This window comes from Tiliqua scincoides, chromosome 1 (genome assembly GCF_035046505.1).
Source record: "Tiliqua scincoides isolate rTilSci1 chromosome 1, rTilSci1.hap2, whole genome shotgun sequence".
Lineage (NCBI taxonomy): Eukaryota > Metazoa > Chordata > Lepidosauria > Squamata > Scincidae > Tiliqua > Tiliqua scincoides.
The window spans coordinates 285,637,244-285,665,033 of NC_089821.1; the positions used below are offsets into that span (position 1 = coordinate 285,637,244).

The window sequence follows — 27,790 nt, forward strand, 5'->3', positions numbered from 1 at the left end:
TTTATTTACAGGCAGAGCTTTATTGACAGGAGTGGAAAATGACAATTAAGAGGGTAGTAGAGGAGTCAAGTTCCAGGAGTGTAGCACGCTTTGGGACATAAATACCAAGGAATAAATAGTTCCAATAGCCCTTGCTGAGGAAAATTTTTACTTCAGTTGTCCATTAAGCACAACAGCAATACTGACAGGCTTTGATTAGAACTGGTTTCAAAGTTATAATTGGCCAAACAGATTTCTGCAGGCACAAGGATCTCTGCAGAGGAAAACATAACTCTCCCAGAAGAGAGTCTTTGCAAAGCTTCCCCTAGGTTAAATAAGAATCCAAGGTTATCTTGTTTTGTTCTGAAGTCCTTCTGAAGGCAAGAACCAGGATTGTCCAAGCCCAGAAATTTCATTCCTATCAAAGCAGCAACTGTCCCAAGCCTTATTCTTTGATGAGGCGGAAGGATTGGCTGCCATTTCCTATAAAGTACATTTTTCCATGGGCAGTTGTCTTTTTCCTTTGAGATGAATAGGTAAATAGTCTTTAAGAAACAGAAGCACCAGCTTCTTCATTCACATTCATATCTCTCTGCACAATGATGTTCTATTCGCCACATAGTCAAGATGACCAGAAAAATGCATTGACTGCAGCTTATCAGCTTTGTGTTCTATTGGCTGAACATCCCTTCTGGTCAGTGAAAATGTCTAGATGACTGTTTCTGTCCCGGAATCCACAGGAAAGGATGAACTAGACAACATGGACTAGACTTGGTGGCTTTCTCCACTGCTTTTCTTGTGCCAATGTAATCAGCTGTTTCTGAGATGACTTGAGTGCCACTCAATTCTTCCACCGGATTTGCTGAAAGAGAAGCAGAGTGGGAAATGTGCTGTATCAAAAGATAATTACAGTTTCAGGTCGTCTGCGAAAACAGCTTGCCAGTCTCTGTCCATTGAAACAGACAGGGATGAAGGATCTTATACAAACTAATCAAAGAAAGCCATTATCAGACAGAAAGATTAAACCTCTATTCAGTGAAACTGGCTGGCAATCCCCTGCAAACAGAATAGCCCAATCAACGGCAGCGGTTTTGGGTTAGTGTCTGAAACACATTGATGAAAAGAGAAAATGCTACCTGCCTTTTCACTCTCATGAATGGAGTGACATGTAGGAATGTAAACAAGCAGCAATGGCAAGAACTAAGGAATAAACTTACATAAAGCACCTCCTGCAAAAAGATGATCAGTTTTATCCCCATGAAACAAATGAAAGTATTTAAGCTGCTTTCTTATGTTCTGATTTTGTGCATAGAAAGCCAGAAATTTGGTCCTACACATTCTAGTTTCTAGCTGCATGTTGCTATAAGTTACTGTCAGGCTGTAAATTGGAAATGAATCAATCCGATAAAGTTAGACAGATTTCCAGAGGGAGGGGTAGAGAAGTAAAATCCTTTTGTTTTGAGTGGCAGTCAAACAACTGCCTAATCCTTTGCTATATTCATGTCACATTTTTGATATCTCAAGGAGTACCTTCACTATTATTATGCAAGAATGGGGTTGGGAGTTGCTTGATAATGCCTGCCACAGGTGGGAAAGCGATGGGATAAAGCTATAGAGGAGTAGTAAGATGACTGAACAGTTATCAGCTGCTCTTCCCTGGATCACATCTGCATCTTCTCTTCCACAAGCACAACCACCCAAAAGAGCACCCTCTTTGTAGGAAGAGCAGACATGGGCAACGCATTTCAGGACCCAACATTCTACACTAAGTACAGAGTTACACCTCTCAGGGCACAATCCTAACCCCTTATGTCAGTGCTTTCCAGCAATGACATAAGGGCAATGTAACTGAGGTAAGGGAACAAACATTTCCTTAATTTGAGGAGGCCTCCATGAGTGACACCCAACTGCAGGATGCATCACATATCCCATTGGCACCACTATGCCAGTGCTGGAAAGCACTGATATAAGGGGTTAGGATTGCGCCCTCAGTTATATCAACAGACTTGTATAGGATACCTTGGAAAATGATATTCTCGGAGAGACAAGACAGCTCAACTGCAGAATAAACATGGGCAAACAGAGTAATTGATCAACCTCATTCACCTGTATCAGCAAGCCTCACGTCCAAATAAAAGGAAAAACCTCAAATTCTATCTGGAAAGTTTTTCTTAGTAATTAAGAAACCTTTTAATAAGAGATTATTGTGGAGGTTACAAAATCAAAAGTCTGGTTAAGAAAAGCATGCCTTATGTACAAATGCAACTGACTTGCAGTTTACTTCTTTGTCAAAAAGGTTGACATATAACAATGAGGTTTGATACCTGCACTACTGAAACAGATTCACAGACTGAAGGCTGAAATTCTATAAACACTTTCCTGGGAGTAAGCCTTATTGAACATACTGGGACTTGCTTCTGAGTGAATGTGCATAGGACAGTGCTGTAAGGCTGCATTCTTATTAACACTTACCTGGAAGTAAGTCTCACTGAACTCAGTGGAACTTACTTCCAGGTAGACATGCCTAGGCCTGACCTGTTAAAAGACCAAAAACCACCTTGGAATTCTGGGCAATTAGTGTAACTAGACTGCAATCTTTAGACTCCAAACTTGGAGGAAGGTCACTTTGAAGTCAGAGTCTGTTTTCCAAGTAAATATCATCCAGCTCAGGTTACAAGAACCTTTTGACTTTCAGACCCATTATGCAGCAGTTGTAGTTTGCTTCTTCGAGGACACACATATCCCCAAACAAACTAGCACTAGGGAGGGCTGTAGATCCATAGTAGAGAACCTGCTTCACACGCTGAAGGTCCTAGAACCTCCAGGAAGCAAAAAGAAAAGTTCCTGTCTGAACCCCTGGAAAGTCACTGCCTGCCAGCATCAACAATACTGAACTATTTGGACCAAGGGTCTCTCAGGACAGGACATTATTTCCCCTTAACATTTTACAGAAACAGGCAGCAAACATGAATGCTATGTAAAGTGAGCATCACTTTTTAGATTCCAACAATTTTTTAGGACCCCTGCTAACTGAGTAAGATGCACTTTTTCAAGTAGGTGCTCCTCTTTTACTTAGCAGGGGGAGAGTAACTGACCCTCCTCACCCCAGCAGTGTCTTTTCTAGTGGCTGCCTGCTGGTGTTGTTTTGCATCTTTTTAGATTGTGAGCCCTATTGGGACAGGGAGCCATTAGTTATTTGATTTTTCTCTGTAAACTGCTTTGTGAACTTTTTGTTGAAAAGCAGTATATAAATACTGTTAATAACAACAACAACATGGAAGCATTGTAATTATGTTCATTATTGCACTACAATGAGTCCTGCAAAGACTGTCACTGTTGCTTTAGTTTGGTGCTGTTCTTGAGGCTTAGGTCAGGCTGATCAGTCAAGTCTAGTTGGCACACGGTTCTTCATATGGACAAGGGAACTGTTTTCACAGCTCTTCTTTATTGAATGGAAAGACAGATCTATTAAATTTAAAATCTGCACTCCAGAGATGATGCTCTTGAGAAGTCTGCAAATGCCATTTCTGTCTGTGCAAGCAGTGAGTTGTGTGCCCAAGGGCTACTCCTTCTTACCGGATTGCTGAGGATACTGTCGATCTTTTCCTCTGCTGCAGAACCCCGCTCGACTTTACATCTATATGACATCAGCTGGAGACGGTCCTTTAAGTCTTTATATGTCTAGCAAACAGCAAAAGCAGAGGCCAGCTAAAGAAAATCAACCTCCTTGATGACAGTCTTCTATCTCACTGTATTCTGGAGTCCAACAGTCTCCCTTCTTGCTCCTTCACAGATAGATCCTAATCTCACTCCTCAAAGGTCTAAGACTTGCCCTAGCAGAGAAACAAGAGCACCCTTCCTTTTTGGAGACAGGAAGCAGTCCTAGCACCAGGCTGCCACCCTGCTAGTGTATTCACATACCCATCATTCACACTGTTTTTGTGTTTTGTTACATTTGGAAGCCAGAAGTTTGCAGTTAAATGTCAGAAGGTTATTTGAATCATGTATGTTTGGTCTTGTATATTTTCTCTCTGCGCCTTTAGGATTGAACGAAACCAAACATGAAGATGTCATATTCTAAGTGGTTCTCAACATGGGCCTATGATCTCCCTCCAACAGGGGCCACATCATACTTCTAGGGGAGCACATGGAAAAAAAGATTTGGGGGGCCACAGTAAGTTGCTTAATCATATCACTCACCCCTCAAAAACCTGGAGAAAAAGAAGAATCTCAAAGGCCAGCATTCTCAGGAACGAACTGGCTCATGCAGTCTTTCAGAAAGAGATTGTGAAGTGAGAGGCCTTGGCTTTCAATAGTTTACTCTGATGATCTGCTAGAACCTGCAGCAATAATAGAAGCTGCCATGGTGGCTTTGCTGAAGCTGGGGCTAACAGCAGTGGTACTCAGAAGTAACATGCAGATATACCACTCCCACCTCCTGGGGAACTCTCTGTGCCCAATTCTCAGAGAAATAATTTAAACAGCTGCAGAACGTACACAGAGAGAAACTCTGACACAGGATGCAGGGAATCCCCTCTGACAAGGCCACAAGAAGACACCTGCCTAGCTGTCCTGATTTCAGTAACCTGGGAACTCTTGGATAACTACCCCCTCTCCCGACCCCCAGAGGTTGGTTTGTCTACCAGGTTACCTCTGTGAGAAGGTTCCGATCACAGGGAAATTTTAAAAACCAGGAGACTAGATTAAAAGTGTGCTTTTGGGCAGGAGCTATTCCCCTGGCTTAGGTGTTCCAATGACATACCCGACAGTACCAACTGCAGGCGCAAGAGCCATTCCCCACCCCATCAAGTATAGCAGAGACTCACGTCTATAACGACATCATGGCACTTGTATTTCATGGCAAGGTTCAACTTTGTTTCAACGTCTTCCACTAGGCACACGTATACCTGTAGGACCTTTGTGGGAAGGGCACAAAGCATCAGTACAGCAGATCTATCCAGGGCTTTTGATTTCTTCTTCTTCCCCTAATTTATCTCTAAAAATCACATTTCCTGCAATACACATGTCATGGAAGAACTAGGGGACTACCAATGACTACCCGCCGATTCTGGGCAGTGATGCCTAGTGCTAAGCGCTCACTCCCTTCCTGTCCCCCACTCTTCCACTTGGTCTGAACACACAGCTTAATGGAGAAAAGCCTAGGTAGTTCTAGTCCACTGCCACCAGCTCAGGGTATCAGGTTGCCAGAGGTGTTCCCCTCTTCCAGTATAGGCTGTGACCTCAATGGGTCTCTATTGAACTCACTCTCACAGTAGTGCCTGCACTGTAATCCCAGCACAAGGCGGACTGTTCCATACACAAAAAAATTTTATTAAAAGATTGATAAAGGAGAAAAGGGAATAACAGGCAAACAATCTTAAAAGGCTTGGTTAATACAAAAGGATTTACTAGAGGTACAGCTATAACTGGCCAGTAGATGGAGCGGTCTCTGGGCAGGCTGTGCTGGTCCCATGCATGTGCGAGTTAAAACTGGGAGATTAGAACTCCCTTCTAACATAGGATACACAAGTAAAAGGCTTGTAATAATACGATAGAAACAAATTTACTAGCCAGAAACCGTTAATATTATCTTTTCTTTTGTCTGGTTATTGGTTGGCAACCTTCAGAGTCGAAAGACTATGGTATAAGCCTACAGCACCCGGTATTCCCAGGCGGTCTCCCATCCAAGTACTAACCAGGCCTGACCCTGCTTAGCTTCCAAGATCCGACGAGATTGGGCATGTGCAGGGTAACAGTTGCTGCTTATTAGAGTCTATCTATGTATCCAAGCTGCTGGGTTCCTCACAACAGTCTTCCACTCTAATTACTAGAGCAGGCTCTCCCTGATGTGGCCACTCAGGCAGAAAGCACACAGAAAAGAGGCTCCTCCATGAGCCTTTAGCTGGGAGCTCTCGGACTGGTTAATGGTTATGGTTGCTTAGCAATGAGAGCCTGGTTAGCCCCCTTTGAAACATGATCTGTACCTTCCCCCTCCTCCTGGCTGGGACTGATTGATAGCTGGGTCTTGGCAGACCAGACCCTCTGAAATGCTCTCTAGCTAGAGGCAAGGTGGGAGGAAAATCCTCCCATTGACACATATTCTATATAGAACATAGGTAAAGCTTACAAAAAGCTTGTACACTGAGCAACAACACACTTTTAAGTGACACTCATAGCAGAACAGAGTATTAAAAGCCAGCAATCCCAGCGGCAGGCTACTACATGTTATGCAGGGCAACTCATCACTCACCTGCACTGGGGCATTGTTCCGCTGTAAGATCTCCACCACCCGATGGAAGCCAATAGGAGCTTTCTTTTTAGTGTAGCCCAACCAGTTCTGAAATCAAATTAACATGAAACTTTGTAGCAAAGGCATGGGGACGAGGACCAGATGACAACATTGTAGCAAATGCAAACAGGAAAATGGCACCCTTAAACAGCATCTTCTTCAACCTCCCTATATGCAGCAGCCTCCCTTTGGATGAAGTTGCTTCCCTCTGACAGATTCTGTTTGTCAAATATATCAGTAGAATCCTATGTTTCACCACTGTACAATATTTATTGTGCCTGTCAGTGGAGTAAGGGTCCTCAAAATGGGACTGAAACCAGCCTCTTTTCCAGCAGATGAGAGTCTCTAATGTATTACACCAGGGGTCCCCAAACTTTTTGGCCAGAGGGCCACATCAAATATCTGACATGGTGTGGAGGGCCGGAAAAACAATTTAAATATAATATTTAAATAAATAAGAGATAGAACTTAGATGAGTGAATAAACAAATCAATGGGCTCATTCATTCAACTTCTCTGGCCTTCAGAACACCCTCCAGACCCAAACAGAGCACAGTTCTGGTCATGTTCAGTTGAATGGGCCAGAGGCTTTCAGGGGACAAGAGATTGACCACAGGCTGGAAAGAGACTTGCTGCGGGCCGCATTTGGCCCCCGGGCCGGGGTTTGGAGACCCCTGTATTACACAAAGGGTGGTTCTATAAAGTATGAAGGGAACTGAATATCAGTTGTGCCAAGCAACATGACTTATGGATATCCCTGAACCAGTGAAAGCCCAGGACTTGGTTCAAGCTTCCAGAGAACTTCCTCAACTCACCTTAGTGGTTAACAAGGCATCCACATCTTGCCAGGCTCGGAGCTTGGCACGTGCAGCCAGGGCCGTCAGTACATACTGTTTGTCTGGAATCTACAAGTCAGAGAAATGGAAGTGTAAGAATAAGGGTGGGCAAACAATCAGGCACAGTGTGCTGGTGGAACACTGGATAATTTCTTGAGGACTGCCTAGTGCCTGTATATTCCTAGGATTCTTGCAAAGAATGCTGCACTTGGTGGACCTTGCTCTGGTCCAGCAAGGCACTTCTTGTGCACCTAAGCAAGAGCGTAGACTCAGGCTCACTTAACGCAGATTAATAATGTCTTCTTCTTCTAGAAAGCATGGATGGAATGCTTGACAAGACTCCGGGTTCCTTACCTTGAAGGTTTTCTTCAGGCTTGCTGGACTGCTTAATGTTCCCTGGAAAGAACGAAAATGATGAGCTTAGCACAGGAAAGAGAGAGAATGGTAGCAAGCCATCCAAAATAGTACCCTAACTATCACTCAGTGGCAGAGAATCACTTTATTCCCACAATCATCTCAAGTGCCATTCTCTTCCTCATCACAATTTCTTGATCTTGCACTTTATGCTCTCCAACATCTAGTCTCCTCGCAGCTTTGTCACAACAAATCAAGAGCTGTATTAACTCTTTTGGATTACAGGCTTCAGCAACAGCTCTGTGGAGGCAGCTGTTCATTATAATACATATTGGAAAAATCAAGTACATTAGTCAAAAAAGCCAGTGTCCAAAACAATAACCCTAAACGCTTAGCTGGTCTAAGGAGCCTCAGGGAGTATATATGGCCGAAAAAGGGAGAGAGGATCTGGTGTGCCCTGCCACCACTCAATCCTCCCAATTCTAGTTCAGCCCACTCCCTGCCTTGATTCTCCCCTGCACTCACCTTCTCTGCTTCAACGTGGGTTGGGTGAGCTACTAGTACATACACAGGGCCTGCAGCCATTTGCACTGGTGGCCCTGAAATGCATGAAAGTGGCACAACTTTTATGGTGCCAGACTAGACCTATGGCAGCAGACAGGATTGGCCCCCGATACAGAAGACCTAAGTTCTGCCCCATCCCTTTAGTTTATCCTAACCTCAGCCTCTGTGTAATGGTAGAAGCAAGAATAGAAGAGTGTGGTGACCAGAGGCATGTTCAGGATGGAGGCTTTTCGTGGATATTTCCGGAATGTCTCTGTCTGCCCGGATGCCTCTAAACGCTTGTCACTTGCCTAGAAATGCAGAACAAGAAACAAACTATGCTACATGAAAACAAAGACAACCATAGCTTCAAATAATCATCATCATAAAGACAAGGCAACTACCACATGTAAATCCCCATCACTTAATCCATTTTTGCCCGGCCCACAGGGGTGCACATTTGGTCCCTGTTGTGTAAATGCAATGTTAGGCAGAAACAGCTTAATTCACTTAACTCTGTGACCCTGGCCTAGTCATCTCACTTAAATAACTTACCTCACAAAGCTGCTGTGAAGGAAAAAAAAAAGTAATAACTACTATGGGCTCCTTGGAGGAAGGGTGGGTGAGATACAACTAAAACAGTGATATTTCAGATTACATGTTGCAAATTATTATGTTTCAGTAATGTCACTGGCACCAGCTCGACCTGATCCTCACCAGACGCTCCAGCCTTCCCAGCATCAAGATCACACACAGTTATCAGGGTGCTGCCTGCGACACTGACCACTCCCTGGTGTGCAGCAGAGTGAAACTGCAAACAAAGCGACTGTATCACACGAAAAAGGAAGGAAGACCTCGCATTGATACCAGCAAGACCCAGGATCAGAGAAAAGTGGAGGAACTTCCACGAGCGCTTGAGGAATCTCTTCCAGGCCCAGCCGACGCAAATGCATCCAACAGATGGGAACATTTCAAGAATACCGTTTACAACACCGCCTTGTCCATATTGGGCAAGAAGACCAACAAGGCGGCAGACTGGTTTGAAGTCCACTCTGAGGAGTTGACACCAGTCATTGAGGAAAAGAGGAGAGCTCAAGCAGCATACAAGGCCTGTCCCAGTGAGCGCAACCTGCAGGTCCTCCGAGGTGCTCGCAGCAAAGTCCAGCAGGCTGCCAGGAGATGTGCTAACGACTACTGGCTCCAGCTCTGTTCCCAGATACAGATAGCAGCTGACACGGGCAACATCAAGGGGATGTATGATGGTATCAAGCAGGCCCTAGGTCCAACACAGAAGAAAATTGCCCCTCTGAAGTCTGCAGCAGGCGAGGTCATCCAGGATCGGGCGCAGCAGATGGAACGCTGGGTGCAGCACTACTCTGAGCTATATTCCAGAGAAAATGTAGTCACCGAAGAAGCGCTGAACAACATTGAGTGCCTGCCTGTGCTGGAGGAGCTTGACAGTGAACCAACCCTAGAAGAGCTTCACGTGGCCCTGGACTCCCTTGCCTTTGGCAAGGCACCTGGAAAAGACAGCATCCCTGCTGAAGTCCTAAAGTGCTGCAAAGAGATCATCATCACTGAGCTGCATGAAATCCTCTGTCTTTGCTGGAGAGAAGGTGGAGTACCTCAAGACATGAGGGATGCAAACATCATCACGCTGTACAAGAACAAAGGTGACAGGGGTGACTGCAACAACTACCGCGGCATCTCTCTCCTTAGCGTTGTAGGAAAGCTGTTTGCCCGAGTTGCACTAAAGAGGCTCCAGGTACTTGCAGAGAGCGTCTATCCAGAATCGCAGTGTGGATTCCGAGCCAACAGGTCCACCACTGATATGGTATTCTCCCTTAGACAACTGCAGGAGAAATGCAGGGAACAACGACAGCCACTCTTTATAGCCTTCATAGATCTCACGAAGACTTTCGACCTGGTCAGCAGAGACGGCCTCTTCAAGATTCTCCCAAGATGGGATGTCCACCCAGGCTCCTCGGCATCATCATATCTTTTCACAAGGACATGAAGGGCACTGTTGTCTTCGATGGCTCCACATCAGACCCTTTTGACATCCGAAGCGGAGTGAAGCAGGGCTGTGTTCTTGCACCAACCTTGTTTGGGATTTTCTTCGCTGTTCTGCTGAAGCAGGCCTTTGGAACTGCAACAGAAGACATCTATCTCCGGACCAGATCAGACGGAAAGCTCTTCAACCTCTCCAGACTGAGAGCAAAGTCCAAAGTCCAGCTGAAATGTCTGCGTGACTTCCTCTTGGCCGACGATGCAGCTATCACTACCCACTCTGCCAAAGATCTCCAGCAGCTCATGGATTGGTTTAGCAAGGCCTGCCAAGATTTTGGACTGACAATCAGCCTGAAGAAAACACAGGTCACGGTTCAGGATGTGGACTCACCTCCCTGCATTACAATCTCTGAGCATGAACTGGAGGTTGTCCATGACTTTGTGTACCTTGGCTCAACGATCTCCGACACTCTTTCTCTCGATACCGAGCTAAACAAGCGCATCGGTAAAGCAGCTACCACGTTTTCCAGGCTCACAAAGAGAGTCTGTTCCAACAAGAAGCTGACGGAACATACCAAGATCCAGGTCTACAGAGCTTGTGTCCTGAGTACACTTCTGTACTGCAGCGAGTCATGGACTCTTCACTCACAACAGGAGAGGAAACTGAGCGCTTTCCACATGCGCTGCTTCCGATGCATCCTCGGCATCACCTGGCAGGACAAAGTTCCAAACAACACAGTCCTGGAACGAGCTGGAATCCCTAGCATGTATGCACTGCTGAAACAGAGACGCCTGCGTTGGCTCGGTCATGTTGTGAGAATGGATGATGGCCGAATCCCAAAGGATCTCCTCTATGGAGAACTTGTGCAAGGAAAGCGCCCTACAGGTAGACCACAGCTGTGATACAAGGACATCTGCAAGAGGAATCTGAAGGCCTTAGGAGTGGACCTCAACAAGTGGGAAACCCTGGCCTCTGAGCGGCCCGCTTGGAGGCAGGCTCTGCAGCATGGCCTTTCCCAGTTTGAAGAGACACTTGGCCAACGGACTGAGGCAAAGAGGCAAAGAAGGAAGGCCCATAGCCAGGGAGACAGACCAGGGACAGACTGCACTTGCTGCCAGTGTGGAAGGGACTGTCACTCCCGAATCGGCCTTTTCAGCCACACTAGATGCTGTTCCAGAACCACCTTTCAGAGCGCGATACCATAGTTTTTCAAGACTGAAGGTTGCCAACATGTATGTACTGGGCAAAGAGGCACGTTTTCAAATGGTGCTCCTCTTATAATAAAGCAGGGAAGAGCAAATGTCCCTCTTCACCCCAGCACAGGGTATTTTCTAATGGCTGCTGCTGGCATTTCTTCTGCATCTTTTTAGACTGTAAGCCCGTTTGGGACAGAGAGCTATTTTGCTATTTGTTTTTCTCTAAACTATATTGTGAACATTTTTGTTGAAAAATGGAATATTAATAACAACAACAGCTTACCCACATCTTCAGAAGTCAATAATCTATAAAGCCAATAATATTCTGGTGAAGCCAATAATTATTATTGGAAAGGTAAAAAAAAGGTAAAGGTTTCCCCTGCACAGTCATGTCCGACTCTAGGGGGCGGTGCTCATTTCCGTCTCCAAGCCAAGGGAGCCAGCATTGTCCAAAGACATCTTCTGTGGTCATGTGACCAGCATGTCTAAACGCCAAAGTGCATGGAACGTTGTTACCTTTCCAATGAAGTGGAAGTATTTAGCTACTTGCATTTACACGTTTTTGAACTGCTAGATTGGCAGGAGCTGAGGCAAGTAACAGGAGCTCACCATGTTCTGCAGCATCGGGTTCTCAAACTCCTGGGCTGATGATCTTCCAGCCAGGAGTTCAGTGTCTTTAACCACTCAGCCACCATACCCGATTATTGGTAAAGCCAATAATAATTTAATACAAGAATCTGATAAATGGATACTGGGCTGTAAAGCATTAGCAGTCCATAAGCACCTCAGCACCTATCATGCAGGACTGGTTATGGCAAGGAAGCCTCTCGTATCTAAAAAGTGACTTCCTTGATTCAACCTAGTAATTTTTGCTTTCAGTTCAAACAGGAAACATTGACATTATAACAAGCAGTTCAGACCCTGGAAGATCAGGAGAACTCTCAGTCATAAACGCTGTAAGGTGACAATAGCAGAGACCTCACCTCAATGATGATCTGCCTCTCCAGGAGTGTATAATGATCTTGAACATGAGCGGCATCCTCTGACGAAAATGGCAACCTAAATTGGAGAAGCCTTTTCGTTACTCTTACTTTTGGATTTCTCCCTCTACTGGCAAACTTTTGCCTACTCCCATAGCACTTCAGTAAATGCAGAGGAGCCAGTTCTCATTTCCACCCCTGCCCTTATTCAAGAAACAGCAAGTGCCTATGTTTAGAGGTGTTTGAAAATGGTGTTCTGTATCTTAAGCCAATGGGTTTCAGTAAGGCTGTAATCCTATCTTACTCACTAGAAACAAATACCTCTACCTATGAAGTTTCTCACTTGAACAGCCAAAGGTTGCAATTCTATACATACCCACCTGGGAATATGTCCTATTGAACTCAGTGGGACTTATTTCTGAGTAGACATGCCTAGGACTCTACTGTAAGACCAGTAACATTAGCTCTTGTTGGCATCCTTCAGTCTCGGAAGACTATGGTGTCACGCTCTGAATGGTGGAATGCATTTCCTTGCATATGGAAGAAAAAAACATAGTGCCTCAGATGCAGGAATGACCTGAATTTCTTGAAACAAGGACTGTTTTGGCAACAGTGCTCATCACCCTAGCACTGAGGGTAGGAGTGACAGGAACGTGAGAAAACAACGTGCTTCCAATATAGCTCTGCCTTTCAGTCAGCAGCAGACAGTCCTGGGCTAATGACCTCTACACTGATTTTCATCTTGCGCTTCTTTTTCTGTTTGTGGGGACCACTATGTTAGCAGTCTCCCCCTCCATCACACTGCTGTTACCCCTCCCAGAAATACTCACAGAGGCTCATGGAGCCTTGCGCAATGCTCGGCAGGTCACAAAAAGCCTCCTGAGGCTTCTCGTGCTGTTTAAAACTATACTTGCAGTTTCCCAACAAAACTGGAAGTATTGCTTAAGAAGTTCTGTCAAGCACCCTGTGGAGGCTTTGCCTACTCGCAGATGGGCTCTGAGGGGCAGGCAGGGACGCGTGGTGAGGCGGCAATGTTGGGGACCCGGCGAGTGTGGTGCTTGGGGCTTTTGCCCCCCTACCCCGTCCCAGGACCGCCACTGTTAGGCTGTTGATCAGGACCATCAACTTGCACTCTCAGTCTTAAGCTCACTGCATTCTGTAGACAATCCAAGAGGCGTTTGCTATTTATTTTACTCAGAAGTAAGCCCACTGTGTTCAGTAAGAGGTCATAATCCTATCTTACTCACCAGAAATAAACACCTCTACCCATAGCTGCATAACCTGTACTTACCCAATGCAACCTTTCAGAAACTCTTTTCGCTTCTCTGCATCCTGGATAGTCAGGTGCTCACGGTACTGTGTCAGCTGAAGAGATCAGAAAAAACACACACACCAGACTTAGGCAAGGTAAAAGTAAAATACTTTATCAAGTCCATCTAAGGACCGAATCCCATAGAATAAAGAGAGAAAACAGTGAGTGGCTAAAATTCAGTTTCTCAGAATAGCCTCACCTCCCCACCCCCTTAATTAGGAAGGAACCAAGGCACAAGGACACTCACTGCAACTTCTTCTGTCCTGTCCAAGAACCTGCAGAGGAAAAACAGGAGTCGGGTCTGAAAAGGACTCCTTTCTCAGAATTTAGCTTTGGCTACATACTTAAGGGGTTCCTACCTCAACAAGTCCAGGAGGAGCTTCTGGTCTCCAGTTTCCTTGAGAAAATGTATTAGGTGGCGCAAGGCCACCTGCCGCAGTTCTAGCTCTCTGAAAAAGGTCTCTGGGGAAGAGAGAAGTGGCTGACTGTTCAGATCAGGCCTGAATCATTCACATGCAAGTCAGATTATAGCAAGAGGACACCTTAATTCCTTTGCCTATAAAACAGTTGAAAAACTGAACCAGGTCGCCTCATGTATGAATTAATGTAACCCCTTTTGTTACAGATTTTGAGATGCTGAATCCTAATTTTGATGTTAATTTAGCACTTGAGGATGTCTTTTGTCAAAAAGAGCTGGCAACATGGCTATGGACCAAATGGGTTGTGAAAACGTGTAACCTGTTTGCATGACTGACACTGGTGGCCAGTGAGGTGTGGAGATGAGAAAATTGGACTGAGACCAGGAAGACCCAGGTTCCAAATGCCCACCAAGCAATAAAGCTTACTGAGTGACCTTGGATCATCTGTCAGCCTAACCTATCTTACAGAGTCATCTATAAGGGGGGGGGGGAGGGACAAACCAACATTCAACCTTCCAAAGTCACCTCATTCATTTTATTGCAGAGAGCCATTCATAAATCACTGTCAAGGACCTTCCTCCAGTTTAATCTGCAAGTGCATACACTATAAACATTACTACTATTAGTAGGATTTTGAAATTGTCTGAGACTTTAATTGATGCTATAGTGTGTTTTTCATGAAATACTAGGTGGACACCAAACTAAGTGATGTCAATTCAACTCATATTAAGAAAAAAAAATATCTATCAAGGTTAATTTATTGGCCAATATGGGAGGTTATAATCTGAAAAGCTGGATAAAGATTACTAAAATAAAACAAACATATATAAAGCACCTGAAAGGAAATATAAGGAATAGCCAATGTCTACATTACTATATGGCCCTACAAACAGACTTTCTGTAAAACTGTCTCAGTTCATGAACAACGGTGTGAACAAGAAACAAATGACTGAGGTGATCATGAGTGTCATACAAAACAAACCTTCAATTACCCTGGAACTCAGGGTATGATACTTTCTACAAGATGATCCCCATGACCAAATTAAGGATTCACTTTGAACTATTTTATTTATTATTGTATTCTGCCTTTCTCCCTGAAGGGCACCCAAGGCAGCTAACAATCAAATTTAAAATACAAACAATGTAACATACAAATGAACATTAAAAATAAAAAACAATTAAAACAAAATAAAATACATATCAGCAGCAGATTAAAAGCATGCAGTAAAAGACATAATTTATAAAAGCAGCCCTTAAAAGGCCTCGAAGGTTTTCCTGAATAAAAAAGTCTTCAGGCCCTGCCGGAATGTTAATAATGAGGAAGCTGTCCTCAATTCAAAGGGAAGGGAATTCCATAGTGCAGGTGCCACCACCAAAATAGCCCTGTTTCTGGCTGCCATCCCCTTCACCACTTTCAACAATGGCACAATGAACAGGGCCCCTTCTTATGACCTCAGAGAACAGACTGAACTATAAGGAAGAATGCAGTCTCTCAAATACGCTGGTCCCAAGCCGTTTAGGGCTTTAAACGTCATAAACCAGCACCTTGAATTCAGCCCGGAAACGAATGGGCAGCCAGTGCAGCCGCAGGAGCAGCGGCGTGACAGAGTCAAACCAGCGACCTCCAGCAACTACATGAGCCACCGCATTCTTCACTAGCTGTAGCTTCCGGACCATCTTCAGGGGCAGGTCCACGTAGAGTTAACTATTCAAAAGCTTATTCAAAAAAAACAACACAAAAAAACAGTTTGATTGCTGGAGCAAATCCACGTTTACCCAGGATTGCAGATTAGGCCCAGGAAAGGGGTCAGGATTTGGTATGTGCCACCATCATTGCACCTGCTCCCTCCCGGGCCTGATCCGCCCTCCTCCCCACCTCTGTCACTGCTCTGTTCCACCCACCCCATTCCTGGCTTTATGTGCTCCAGATGTTCAGCCACCTATCAGTGCATGGGTGATGCCACACACACCAATGGAGGCTGTTTGGTGATTGCCATAAATCAACCTCTGCTGGTTCAACACTAATTATTCCAGTGCCACGAGGAGATAGAACTGGGCCATCTTAACACTGAAAATCACTTAACATTGAAAGGCAGATTCAGCGCAAGCTTTATAAAATGAAATGGGTTACACACATTCTCAATCCAGATGGTCTATATGGCATGTTTTTCTCTCCTGGATTCAGCACCCCAAAATTGACCAAAAAGATATGGTTCACATAAACTTATATGCCTAGTATCATAATTCTTTTCATAATTCTGCCCAATTAGACAGATGCAATGACTCATTCTTATTCAGTTCCATCTCCACAGCCTTTTTAGGCTTTCACTCAACATCATCACTCTTATTACACAAATATGATCCCATTGTACAGCCAGGCTTGCACATCCTGGCTATACAAACAGTGTCTTAAGACTTGTTGTACTTTTATTGTTCCCCCAGTTGACTGTATAGTTTACTAAATAATCAAGCTGGATCCAGAAGTCTCTCTCAAGCCAGCAGCTCTACAAAACAGAACCTGCATATCCTCAACTGCATTATTGTTTTAACGGGAATATGCAGTTCCCCCCTACCCCCAGTTAGTATGTGTACTGCAACAGCTAGCCCTGCACAGACCTTGGCTGCACAAATAAATAGAACTCAAGACATCTCTATTGATGAGCAACAGTATACTCTCCAGTTCTCCATAGCCTGTTTAGTAAATAAATAATAATAATAATAATAATAATAATAATAATAATAAAACTACATCCATTCACAGGCAAGCAAAGCTACCTCTGTCCAGTTCATACCAATGGGGCATTTCATTGCACTTAAATCAGGGTTAGCAGAAATGCTATTTTAAGGAGGAAAAGAAGTAAATTGCCTGGGAAAGGCAACAGTCAGTCCCAACACGGTACAGCCTCAACTTGTACTCAACTTGTGCCATTGGGCCTAAGAACTCCCCAGCCACACATACCTTTCTTCAAGGTTCTCTTCAGAAATATTAGAATCTGCAAGAAAATGGACAGACTATTAGGCTGAGTTCAATACTCAAGGAATTCTCTTTCCTATCCCACTATCTAAGATATGGAGATCAGTTATAATGAAGACCTTCTAAATATAAAAGCATATATGCCTTCCACTGCAGATGCATCACCCATCACTGAACATTTATAATAGCACTTGGATCTCTTACAGAATCCATAAAATATTAATGGGTTCCTTTTAAATTTCATATTCTTGGAGACAAGCGACAGCCAAGCAAACACTTATCTACTAAAAAAACATCCCAGCATTCTATACGCTTAAGGAAGATGACATCAAAAAGTCAATTTCCCTATCTAGAAGCATCCAATTATATACGCCCAACAGTTTATGAAAAAATGAGCATTAAAGCCCTCATACTCAAACACAAACAGCACAAAACCAGATGCCTGAGCAGCAACCGCCCTCTCTGCTCTACACTTTGACCCCAGAAAAACTCACAGCTGTAATGACATTCCCATCATGCACTGTAACAGCCTCATCCAGCAGCAGCAACTTGTCCTGCAAGGAGCGAAACCTCTCCAGAGAGCAGACCTAAGGCAGGAGGCCGTTAACAAAAAGACGGAATGGATTAGTCAGCCACCTGGAATGCCAGAAAAGAGGCTTGCTTCCAACATACACCCACACGGGTGGCTGTGCATGATGCAGTGTCAGAAGTGGACTTGCATTTGGCCTCATTCATTCATACAAGCAGCTGTCTGCTGCAGTTCAGGAGCTGAACCACACCAGTGCAAAACTTGGTTGTTGGGAAGGTTTGCTTGCATGAAGAAAAATACCTTAACCTGAGCCATCTACACAAATTGTTTGCCTGGTGATGCTGCATCCAGTGTCGTCACTAGGATTCGTGTCACCCCATGCAGTGGGCGGGGAAACGCCCCAGGTGGTGGGCGTGGTGATGTACCATTGCCCCACCCCCACTGGTTTTTTGGCTGTACCTTTTGTTAGAACACAGATATTTCAATGTGATTTGTTTCATTGCATTCTGCACGAAATTACGCATTGCTTGATATATAACATGATGGGATTATTCCTCCAAACTCTGATTTTAGTGATTTTGAAAACTTGTAGAGTCTCACACGCACACACCCCTATGTCAACTTACTAACAACTTACTGCAGCAGTTCTCAAACTTTTAGCACTGGGACCCACTTTTTAGAATGACAATCTGTGTAGGACCCACTGGAAGTGATGTCATGGCCAGAAGTGACATCATCAAGCAAATTAAAATAAATAATTATAAATAATTAAATTAAAATAAAAGAAATAATTAAATAAGGGGGAGCCAGTCCTGTTCCACCAAGTGAATCTACACTGAAGTAAGTCCTATTGTGGTCAATGGGGCTTACTCTCAGGAAAGTGTGGGTCGGATTGCAGCCTGTGAGCCCAATCCTATGCATATCTACTCAAAAGTAAGTCCCATAGTGGTCAATGGAGCTTACTCTGCATTCTGCCTGCAGTAACAACCCCCCAAAAAGAATCAGTGAGATTTCCAGCCCTCCCCAGTGCCCAGTTTAAAGTTCTTCTATTTCAGGCATATCAAGATAAAGACAAACCTGGCTTTGCAAGTGCAAAATGGAAAACTTCCCCTTACCAGTTGAAGCCTCTTTTTTTGTCCTTTTTAGTGGGGGGGGGGGGAGGGGGAGTCTGCCTTCTGGAGCATTTGTTGCACTCCAACTCCATCGGATTGGGACCCTTCTGGTGGCCTCACATTCCCCTTTGCCTGGTCTGATCACAAGCCAAGGCACAGCTGCCTACTCGTGAGTGAAAGCAACCATGTGGCTGAGTTTGCTTTCCATAGAGCTCAATAGACGGCAGGGTGGAGGGACTTCCTTCTCAGGTGTTTTGGGGGCTGCATTCATTGGATCAGGACCATTCTGACATTGTTTGGAGTCCTCTCTGCCTGCCCTTTCTGACAGACTAAGGTAAGTTTGCCTACTCATAAGTAAACATGGCCAGGTGGCTTTGTTTCAGTGATGTGAAGAAAGAAACAGTGATGTGGGAAGCCAAGTATATAAAAGCTACCTGTTTTGTTTTTGTTTTTTGAAAAGGGAAAGACTCCTACCTTGCCTCTCTGCAACCGTCTAACTGTATCTTTAGGGCTCCAGTCGCTGTTGTAATCCTAAAATATAAAAACAGAGGATGCTTTTAACACTTGAGGGGTCCACCTTCTGGCATGTGTCCCCTCCCCAATTAAGGATGAAACACTTGGGGAAACAATGACATAACCTACTGCTTGCATCAAACCAGATGGCTCCTGGGGGGCTCTGAAATTATTATTGCGTGCAAAAGCACACAGGCTCTGCTGATCCAGAAAAGGAGCACAACAGCAGCAACCATTTAGAAAGGGACATTTGAAAACGTTATACAGTTTTGAAAGGAGAGATACACCTGGTCAGTAAGTGGAGGACTGCAAGTCTGCAGCGGGTACATGTGGTAACACGCAGCTCTTCAGGGGCAGGGTTGGCCTAAACCAGGGGTGCCCAAACCCTGGCCCGGGGGCCACTTGGTTGGCCTAAACCAGGGATTCCCAATCTGGCCTGCGAGGAGCCCCCAGTCTCTGAGCCTTCCGGAGACTTGCTGGAGCCCAAGCTGGACCAAAGCAACTGTTCTTAGTATAAGTGTGACTGTTTGACCTCTCACATGAGCTGTGGAATAAGGGCTGCTTGCTGTTTGACGTCTGTGATGCAGCAGCGGCACCAAAGGAAATACTGGGCTTGCTTTGTGCAAAGCTTTTTTATAGGCCTTGAGTTATTGCAAGACCTTCATTCATTCATAAAACTTCCATCTCCAATATATTGATTTATGTAAATTTATTCAAATTTTATTTCTGGCCCTCGACACAGTGTCAGATAGATGCGGCCCTCCTGCCAAAAAGTTTGGACACCCCTGGCCTAAACAACTGCAAAGATGCTGAATCAGCTCATCCAGGCTTATCATAGCCTAGCTACTGCCTTACCACTGACTGGGAGAAAACCAAATTGAACAGAACCAAATGATGCCCACTACACATTCACCATCACCGATCTAGTTGTTGAATGATGTTAACATATGCAATGAATGTTAACAACCATTATTTATATAACTTAGGGTGCAATCCTAACCCCTTGTGTCAGTGCTTTCTAGCACTGACATAAGGGCAATGCAGCTCTGAGGTAAGGGAACAAACATTCCCTTACTTTGAGGAGGCCTCCATGAGTGAGACCCAACTGCAGGATGCAGAACACGTCCCATTGGCATCGCTATGCCAGTGCTGGAAAGCACTGATATAAGGGGTTAGGATTGCACCCTAAGGTTACTAGATCCAATGGTGGTGGTTTACCTCAAAGGTGGTAGCCCAAGAGCCTGTCCCCCTCTCTCACCCATCTGCTGACAAACAAGAAAAGCACTCTAAAAGTGGAAGGGGAGTGAAGCCGCTATGCCTTCACTTCTCTCCCCCTGGTTTAAATTTTGTTGCATGCTGTTAACAAAAAGAGTTACTCCAGTACATTTTACAGAGAGCCTCCGAGACACTGTCCTTGGATAAAAATATAACGTATGCATTTGTATGTACTGTCAGATGAGGCTTCTGGCAAGACCTGATCACTTAGCTTCAATCCTCTGCATTCCACAACTCTGCATTCCACATTCTCATTTCAGCTCCCGAGTTACACCTACCTTGTAATCTGCCTTTGGTCGGCGCAGTTCTGGGGCATAATTTTTAAATCCTGTGTCTGTAAGAGCTGGAGAGAAAAGGACAACCTCTTATTTACTGAACTCATATCCTGCATTTCTGTGCAGTTTTGGTCCACCAGGGAGTTCACGACCATAACATTTCAAACAAAAATTGATCTCAAAATTACAAGGTCACAATAAACTAATGCTCATTAAAGCCACAAACACAAACCACTTCAGAAGAAATAAAAGTCTGGGAAAGCAAACAAACCTTTCACTTTCTTTCTAAAGGCCAAAAGGAGAGCACTGCAGATTAGCACTGTGTGGAGTACAATGACATACCCATCTCAGAGCCTGTTCTCAGTTAGTCACTTTCCTATGAACCCCAATTTTCAAGCCCTGATTGGCAGAGCTGAATTTTAAAGAGGTGAAAGAACAGGGTGACCAGATACAATGGAGGATAGCTTTACCTTTAACCATTGTATAGAACAGGGAATTTTGGAAGGTGCAGCTTTTTAAACGCTTCCACACTGAGCTGCACCTGCCAAAATTCCCTCCTTTATTCAATGGTTAAAGGTATAGCCACTCTGTCCTTCTCTGTATCTGGTCACCACGTGAAAGAACCAAGATGGCAAAGAAAGGTAGGAAGAAAAAGGATGCACTAGTCTAAATGAGAGTACCACAGCTTTAGCTAAGGGCACGGAAAAGATGGAAAGATCTCCTCAAGGAAAGAAAGATGAGGAAAGTCTCTTCAAGGTTGTAAAGTCTCCTGCTCAAGCAAACTGGGAATAAAATCTAGGTTCTTACCATCTGAAAATGACTGAAAACTCCCATGTTTGTTTCTTCCTGAAAGAAAAACAGTAGTAAGAGCCACACAGACAGATAATGCCATTTCATCCTATTTACCTCCATTTTGCAGCTAGGCCTACACGAGAAACATCTAGTGGCACAAATTGATGCTGTCTTGGCTTCTGTGGAGAGCCATTTGACAGCCACCACACAAAAGTGGAAATATTCAGCAAAAGGACTGAAAGGAAGATGGGAAGACAAACACCCTCTTACCTTCAGTGGAGGTTCTCAACAAAACCTGTGTACATCAAGGCTTCACATGCTCTATAGCCTTATACCCAACTGCATTTCAAAATAAACTGTACTTAGGATCATCGCTTTTGGAGGTCTGCTCACACAGGAGCCTCTTGCACTTCTTAGCACTTGGAAAAAATTGGTACTCCATCTCTCACGTGAACAAGGTAGCCTATAGTTCCCTTCTACACAGGATCAAACATAACTGTACACGTGAGCTAGGGACAAATTCTATTGGGGAGGAGGCCCTTTCTCATGATCAGGAGTCTCAAGCAAGACAGCTCAGACCTTTCTCCCAAAGAGATCTGGAAGTTGTAAGTTGCCTCTACTTTACCATCTCTACAGCATAGGAATATGTTTCAAATGCATTTCAATTTTATGCCATATACCCATCAGTTCAGAGAATGATTGGCAAAAAACACTTCTGAATTCATTCTAGCTGCACCACCCCGATGGCTTGAAAGGGATAACAAGGTGTTTAACAACTGATGAAGAATGTGTATTAAACACCCCTTCCTAAGCTGATTAACCCCAACTACTGCAAGTCAGTCCTAATAAAAAGGGCTTATAAAGTTTATACATGGGATAGGCCTCTCATGTCCCGAAATAATTTCACAGCTGTGTGATGGCCATCAAGAATGCATCTCTACCCTAATTTGACCTGCTGATGCTGTTATCAAGACAATGTCCTTTGCCCAGCTCAGAAATCATGGGGAGCTTTGGAAAGGAGGAAAATCTTTTGGGGCCCCAAATGTAATTTGTCTATCCCATTCCTGATATGAAGAGGTTCTACCTTTGAAAAAGCTGCTCAGTGAATAAGAAGAGGCTTGCTTGGGGAACACTGCATAGGAAGAAGAGCTCTTTTGCAGACCAGAGTCTTTTCCCTCAGAGGTGCTGCTACAGGAAGCAGTCTCTTTGATAGACCAGGAAATGCCTGTGGAGAGGACAAGAGAAAGAATTATCTTAACAAATTTTGTTAGTGATTACAAGCATCCTCTGATATCCACAGAGGATATGTTCTCAACCCCCACTCCATGGATACTGGAAACCGCAGATAAGGGGGAACGCTGACATTTGCTTAGTCTTCTCTACCATTCAAGCTGCCTGCCCGCTTGTCTTCCTATAAGCTTGGATGCTTATAGTGATTGGTAAAAGGAAGAGACATTGCAACTTAGTGTGACTGTAAAGCATATAAACAGAGTTAATGATCCTTGTGGGGGGGCACTGGAAACCGTGGATAACAGGATCCATGAATGTGGGGGGATGCCTGTATACCAGACCCTTAAAATTCAAAAGCAGAGAGGTGTTTTTGATTTGGGGGTATGAATTCTTATTCTTTGGGACCTAGTCATCAAGGTACAAAAGATTCTGTTTTTGCCCATGTTCTTAGCTCAAAGTCCTTTTCCATTTCCTCTGCACTTACTTCCCACAGGCTCCCCACTCCAGCTGAACTTCTCAAGCTCATCATCATCATCTACAATATCCCGAAGATTGTTCACTGTTCGCTTGGATTCCTTTAGCTGTGAACAAAACCAAAGTGAGAAAGAAGGCAGCCCCCATCCCAACTAGACATTTTATTTCCACATTACCTGCACCTGATGAAAAAATATGCACAAATGAAATGGATGGGGGTGACATCCTTTGTTACTCATAGTATGGAAAGCAGAAACTATGGAAATCGAAAAGCCAAAGCCCAGTCTGCCTGCTAGGTATACACTACAGAAAAAGGTATAGACCACTTTCTTGTCACACTTGCAGTAAGGCCTTAAATTTGCCCTGCAATTCCTTATAGTACTTTATTTAGCATTCATACTTAGGTTTACATAGACTTTGCAATTGCTGGGCAAGCAGCATTTTAGTAAAAGAAAAGACAAGAGAGTAGGAGAAAAGAGACAGGGCAAAAAAAGACTTTGGAATATGGGTAACAAAGCTACTTGACATGGCCAGATACTTATGCACAGAACAGACGTTCTAAACACTGACACCTTTAGCAAACACACCTTCACAAGAAGTAGAAACCTCTTTTGATAAACAAAGCAATGAGACTATCAGAATCCTAATCCTAGTCACCATGTAGAATGCACATACACCAAGTTCTGCTTTCTGCTCTTGGAAATATTGCAGAGCCTCCCCAATTCATTCACAGTATAGCTAGCCCCAAATATATGATACTAGAAGAATGATGGCATGTGCAGATTTCTCCTCTCCTCAACAGTTCAGGCAAGGGAAAAAGCAGGCTGTGTGGTGTTTTATCAGCTCAGTAACCAAGAATGCTACCTGAGAGAGCTCATCATCTTCATCATCAAAAGTAAAGGCTTTACATTTGGAACTGTTCCAATATTCTTCCTCATCAACCTTCATTCTATTCATCTGAAAAATAAAATGTTTATTAAAAGCAATGAAATAATTCCATTGTCCTTTGTCACTTCACTGATTGCTTCCATATATTTATATGCTTCCACAGATCTAGCAGCTTCCAGTTTCTACCCATGTGATTCCTTGTTTATAAGCAAGCCCTAATACAGTATGAAACGGCATTTGTTCCATTTCCTTGGATAAAAGTTCAAACCCACAGGATTTACACCAGGCACTAGGGGGGAAAAATACAGTATCCATCCAATGAAGTATAAAAACAGACATGAGGCCAGATTGGTAGCCAAGAATAGGCAACTACAAGAATGATCCAGAAGAGAAGATGACACACCACCACCTGGTTCTACCTATAATTGCTAAAACCACCCCAGTGGTTCAGTGATCTTTAATCCAGTTAAGACAGTAACACTTTTCACAGGTCTTGGGTGATAAATCCCCTAATCTAATACAGCTGCTCACCAACATGATTAGGCTACCTAACACAGACACAAATTCAGATGCCAACTCTGGCCTCATTGTTATCTTGTTTTGGTTTTATAATTGTTTTGTTTGTGATGAGTCACCTAGGGCAGGAGTTCCCAAATTGTGTATTGCATTGCCCCATGCTGACGCAAGGCACTTCCCAGGGAACTGTGGGTTGCTGGCCAGCACTGAGACCATATACGCTGCTGTTAATGGCTAGTAAAAGGCTCTGCTCAGTGAGCAAAGCTCCTGCAAGGGGTTTCCATATGCTCGGAAAGGTCCTCCCACCCATCTGCCCTGAGCCTCTTACCAGCCATTTCCAGCATCCCATGCAGTCTCTGAACGCAAAAGTAACTGATGTCATTGCCAGGGGGCATCATGGGACACCAAAGTTTGAGCAGCACTGGCCTGGGCATTTCACAGTTCAGTCTCTTTGGCACCCTGTTACACCCTGTGCCTCTGCTGTCCATGTGGCACAAACAGGCCACTCCCATGCAAGATGGGAACAAATCAAGTACAGGTGTGCACAACATAAGGACAGGGATACATTCTCCTATCCCCATTGTTATGCGATTAGGTCATTAAGTGAACATTCAGTCCAATCTATTGCCTTTGTTGTGTAAGCAGACACTCCCTGCCAGACACTTGCTGGCTGCATAGGCTACTAGAGACAGATGGGGTCTTCTCTGCATTAAGAGCCTCTTTGTTGTGTAAACAGACACTCTGCTGCAGGCTATGGGAGATGTGATTGCCTCATTAAGAGCACCTTTATTGTGCTTTGACTACTGTCATATATGCAATCTGTTGTTATGCAAATGGTTAAGTGGCACACACCTGTATTAAAAATGGCAACATTCAGAAACTGTAAAAGAATGTTTCCATATTTCAGGACATTCTGGTAGAGACCCGAAAGTCAGTCCAGTACCAAATCACTGAAATTATCAGTAAGCATTTCTGCTTGTTTAGGCCTAAATTGACACAATGTAACACTACTATAGGAGTCAAATTAGCATTGTACAAGGAAGAAGATTGACTTATTTCGTATTATGGCTGTTGTGACTCATCACTGTGCTGTCCTTGTATACAATATGCTTTACAGCAAGCCAACAAGGCCTCTTGCATTCCATGGCCAATTGGGTCCCACTGTTTACAACTATTTTCCTCTGTGCCTGTGTGTGTCTATCTACCAAGGATTGCACATTATGTCACTGAGGATATGGACTCAAGTTCACAAATACTTATGCCTCAGTAAGGGCACAATCCTTATTGGTGCAATCCTTTCCAGCACTGACATAAGGACAATGCAGCTCTGAGGTAAGGGGACAAACATTCTCTTACTTTGAGGAGGCCTCCATGAGTGATGCCCAACTGCAGGATGCTGCACACATCCCATTGGCACTGCTATGCCAGTGCTGGAAAGCGCTGACATAAGGGGTTAGGATTGCACCCTAAATCTATTATTCCTTAAAGTGACACAATATTGTTCTTTTTTCCTCCAAATAAATCAGTGGCCATCAAGACAAATTTATTAAAATACTTTTCCACCTTCTCACCCTCAAAGAGACCATCAGAGCAGCTCACAACATTTTAAAACTGCACAATAATACAGTATGAGGAAACAGGATTTTATCTAATGGGGGAAGGATCAGTAAGGATGGAAGAACTACTGAACCACCTCATCGCTTGACAGTATGATCCTAAAGTTACAGAGAAAGCTCCACAGAATTTGATGGAATATTCTGCCCAGTAAAGCCTGCTGAAGACTATGGTCCAGTCCATGTTGGTGTTTTCAGCCATCAAAATGGATGTTGCAGGGCCCAAGCCTATCCAAGTTTCCAGTGCTGGTGCAGCTGTACCAATGGGGCATGCACCACACCCTGTAGTGGGGAGGCAACCACAGAGGCCTCTTCAATGTTTCTTCCCCATTGCTGCTGTAGTTGTGCTGGAAAGGTGAACAGGGCTGGGCCCACAAACAGTGCAAATGCTGCTGAAATTAATTTGGATCTAGCACACTGTTATTCATTGAGATAACACCAACCATGCACATGGTGCTTTACACAGTGAATAAATAGCAGCTCCAGCCCTGTTTATTGCCTCATTTTGCCACAAGTCAGCAGTTCTAAGATCAAGTATCTGCAGGTGCTGTGGAACTGGAGACTGCATGTGGACCCTCTAGGTGCATTTGTGCCACTTCACTGAGCACATCAGAAGAGCTCTGCTGGATCAGGCCAAGGCCATCTAGTCCAGCCTCCTGCATCTCGCAGTGGCCCCCCAGAGGCCTTGGGGAGCACCCAGGACAACCAGAAGCCTCCCTCGCACCTGGCACTCTGAGGTGGCCTCCTTCCAAAACCAGGAGGTTGAGACCTGTGATGGGCTTTTCCTCCAGAAATCTGCCCAGTCCCCTTTGAAAGGCACCCAGGCCAGGTGCCCTCACCGCATCCTGTGGCAGGGAGTTCCACAGGCCAATCACATGCATCGTGGCTTGCAACCTGTGGTGGGCTTTCCCTCCATCAGTCTGTCCAATGCCCTTTGAAAGGCATCCAGGCCAGGCGCCGCCCCCCTTCCTGCGGCCAGGAGTTCCACAGACACCGCTCCTGGCTCTGGGAGGCCTCTTGCCCTGGTGCCCCGTGGCCTCCGCGAGACGCAGAAGGCTGGGCTGGTCCGGCGGGGGGGTTCCGAGAGGCCCCCGAAGCGCGAGGCGCCAGGCACCCCCGCCTTGCCTTCACTCCCCACCCCAGGCGGACGAGACCCGCGACTCCGTCCGCGGGAGGGTCGGAGACAGGCCTACCCTCGAGGGCGCTGGAGGCCGGCATCGGAAGCTCCGGTGGGTCACGCGGGCCGCCGGCAGCCGTCCATCCCCGCGCCCTTCCCGCAGAGCCCGTTTCTGACGAGCCTCGGCAGGCAGAGACAGCAGTAGCCGCCGAAAGGCATCGCGGGAATCGTAGTCTCCGGCCTCCTCTTCGCCGCCGGCGCCGTTCCGTAGCGAGCACTACGGAACTACAAGTCCCAGCAGGCTTCTCCCGCCCATTCCGGGGAGGGAAGAAGTTGGACTGCACGACTTGCCCGCGCCCGCCTGAGCGCGCTTCTCTCCCCACCAGAACAGCCGCCCGCGAGCCGCGCTCTTCGCCTCGCTGAGGATAGGCGCCTGGCGCCAGCCGTTAAGTGGTTAAAGTGAGCGAGTCGCGGCGAGTGCCGCTCTTCTTTGAAGCCAGAGCGGCACTCAGCCTGCACTTCCGGGAAGAAATTGAAAGCCGCATCGGCCGTGGGCAGACCGCG

General features: G+C 45.1%; 1 protein-coding gene and 1 pseudogene across 2 annotated transcripts; both read right to left on the reverse strand.

Moving 5' to 3' along the window:
* Positions 1-27,680, reverse strand: VIPAS39 (VPS33B interacting protein, apical-basolateral polarity regulator, spe-39 homolog). Of its 2 annotated transcripts, XM_066627780.1 has the most exons (20): positions 27,303-27,680; positions 23,957-24,049; positions 23,103-23,199; positions 22,473-22,613; positions 21,404-21,442; positions 20,600-20,664; positions 19,008-19,064; positions 17,387-17,479; positions 16,878-16,911; positions 13,859-13,961; positions 13,747-13,774; positions 13,479-13,552; positions 12,191-12,266; positions 8,177-8,311; positions 7,458-7,499; positions 7,083-7,172; positions 6,230-6,316; positions 4,806-4,895; positions 3,556-3,660; positions 1-841 (listed from the first exon to the last, which is right to left on the reverse strand). In XM_066627780.1, exons 2-20 carry the CDS (start codon positions 24,047-24,049, stop codon positions 821-823), a joined length of 1,470 nt encoding a protein of 489 aa, XP_066483877.1. In that variant the 5' UTR covers positions 27,303-27,680; the 3' UTR covers positions 1-820. The 2 variants fall into 2 exon arrangements, with proteins under 2 accessions (XP_066483877.1, XP_066483887.1); XM_066627790.1 differs by lacking the exon at positions 17,387-17,479.
* LOC136636976 (5S ribosomal RNA) lies at positions 5,627-5,746 on the reverse strand (annotated as a pseudogene).
* Positions 27,681-27,790: the final 110 nt, after the last annotated feature.

Excerpts from the sequence above, each read along its gene's own strand:
- VIPAS39 (XM_066627780.1), bottom strand. The coding sequence starts at position 24,049 with ATGAATAGAATGAAGGTTGATGAGGAAGAATATTGGAACAGTTCCAAA. Across the intron at positions 20,665-21,403 it reads TTTTCAGTCATTTTCAGATG|CTCTTACAGACACAGGATTT; the intron begins GTAAGAACCTAG and ends TTTTCTCTCCAG. Across the intron at positions 13,775-13,858 it reads CTCCTCCTGGACTTGTTGAG|GTTCTTGGACAGGACAGAAG; the intron begins GTAGGAACCCCT and ends TTTCCTCTGCAG.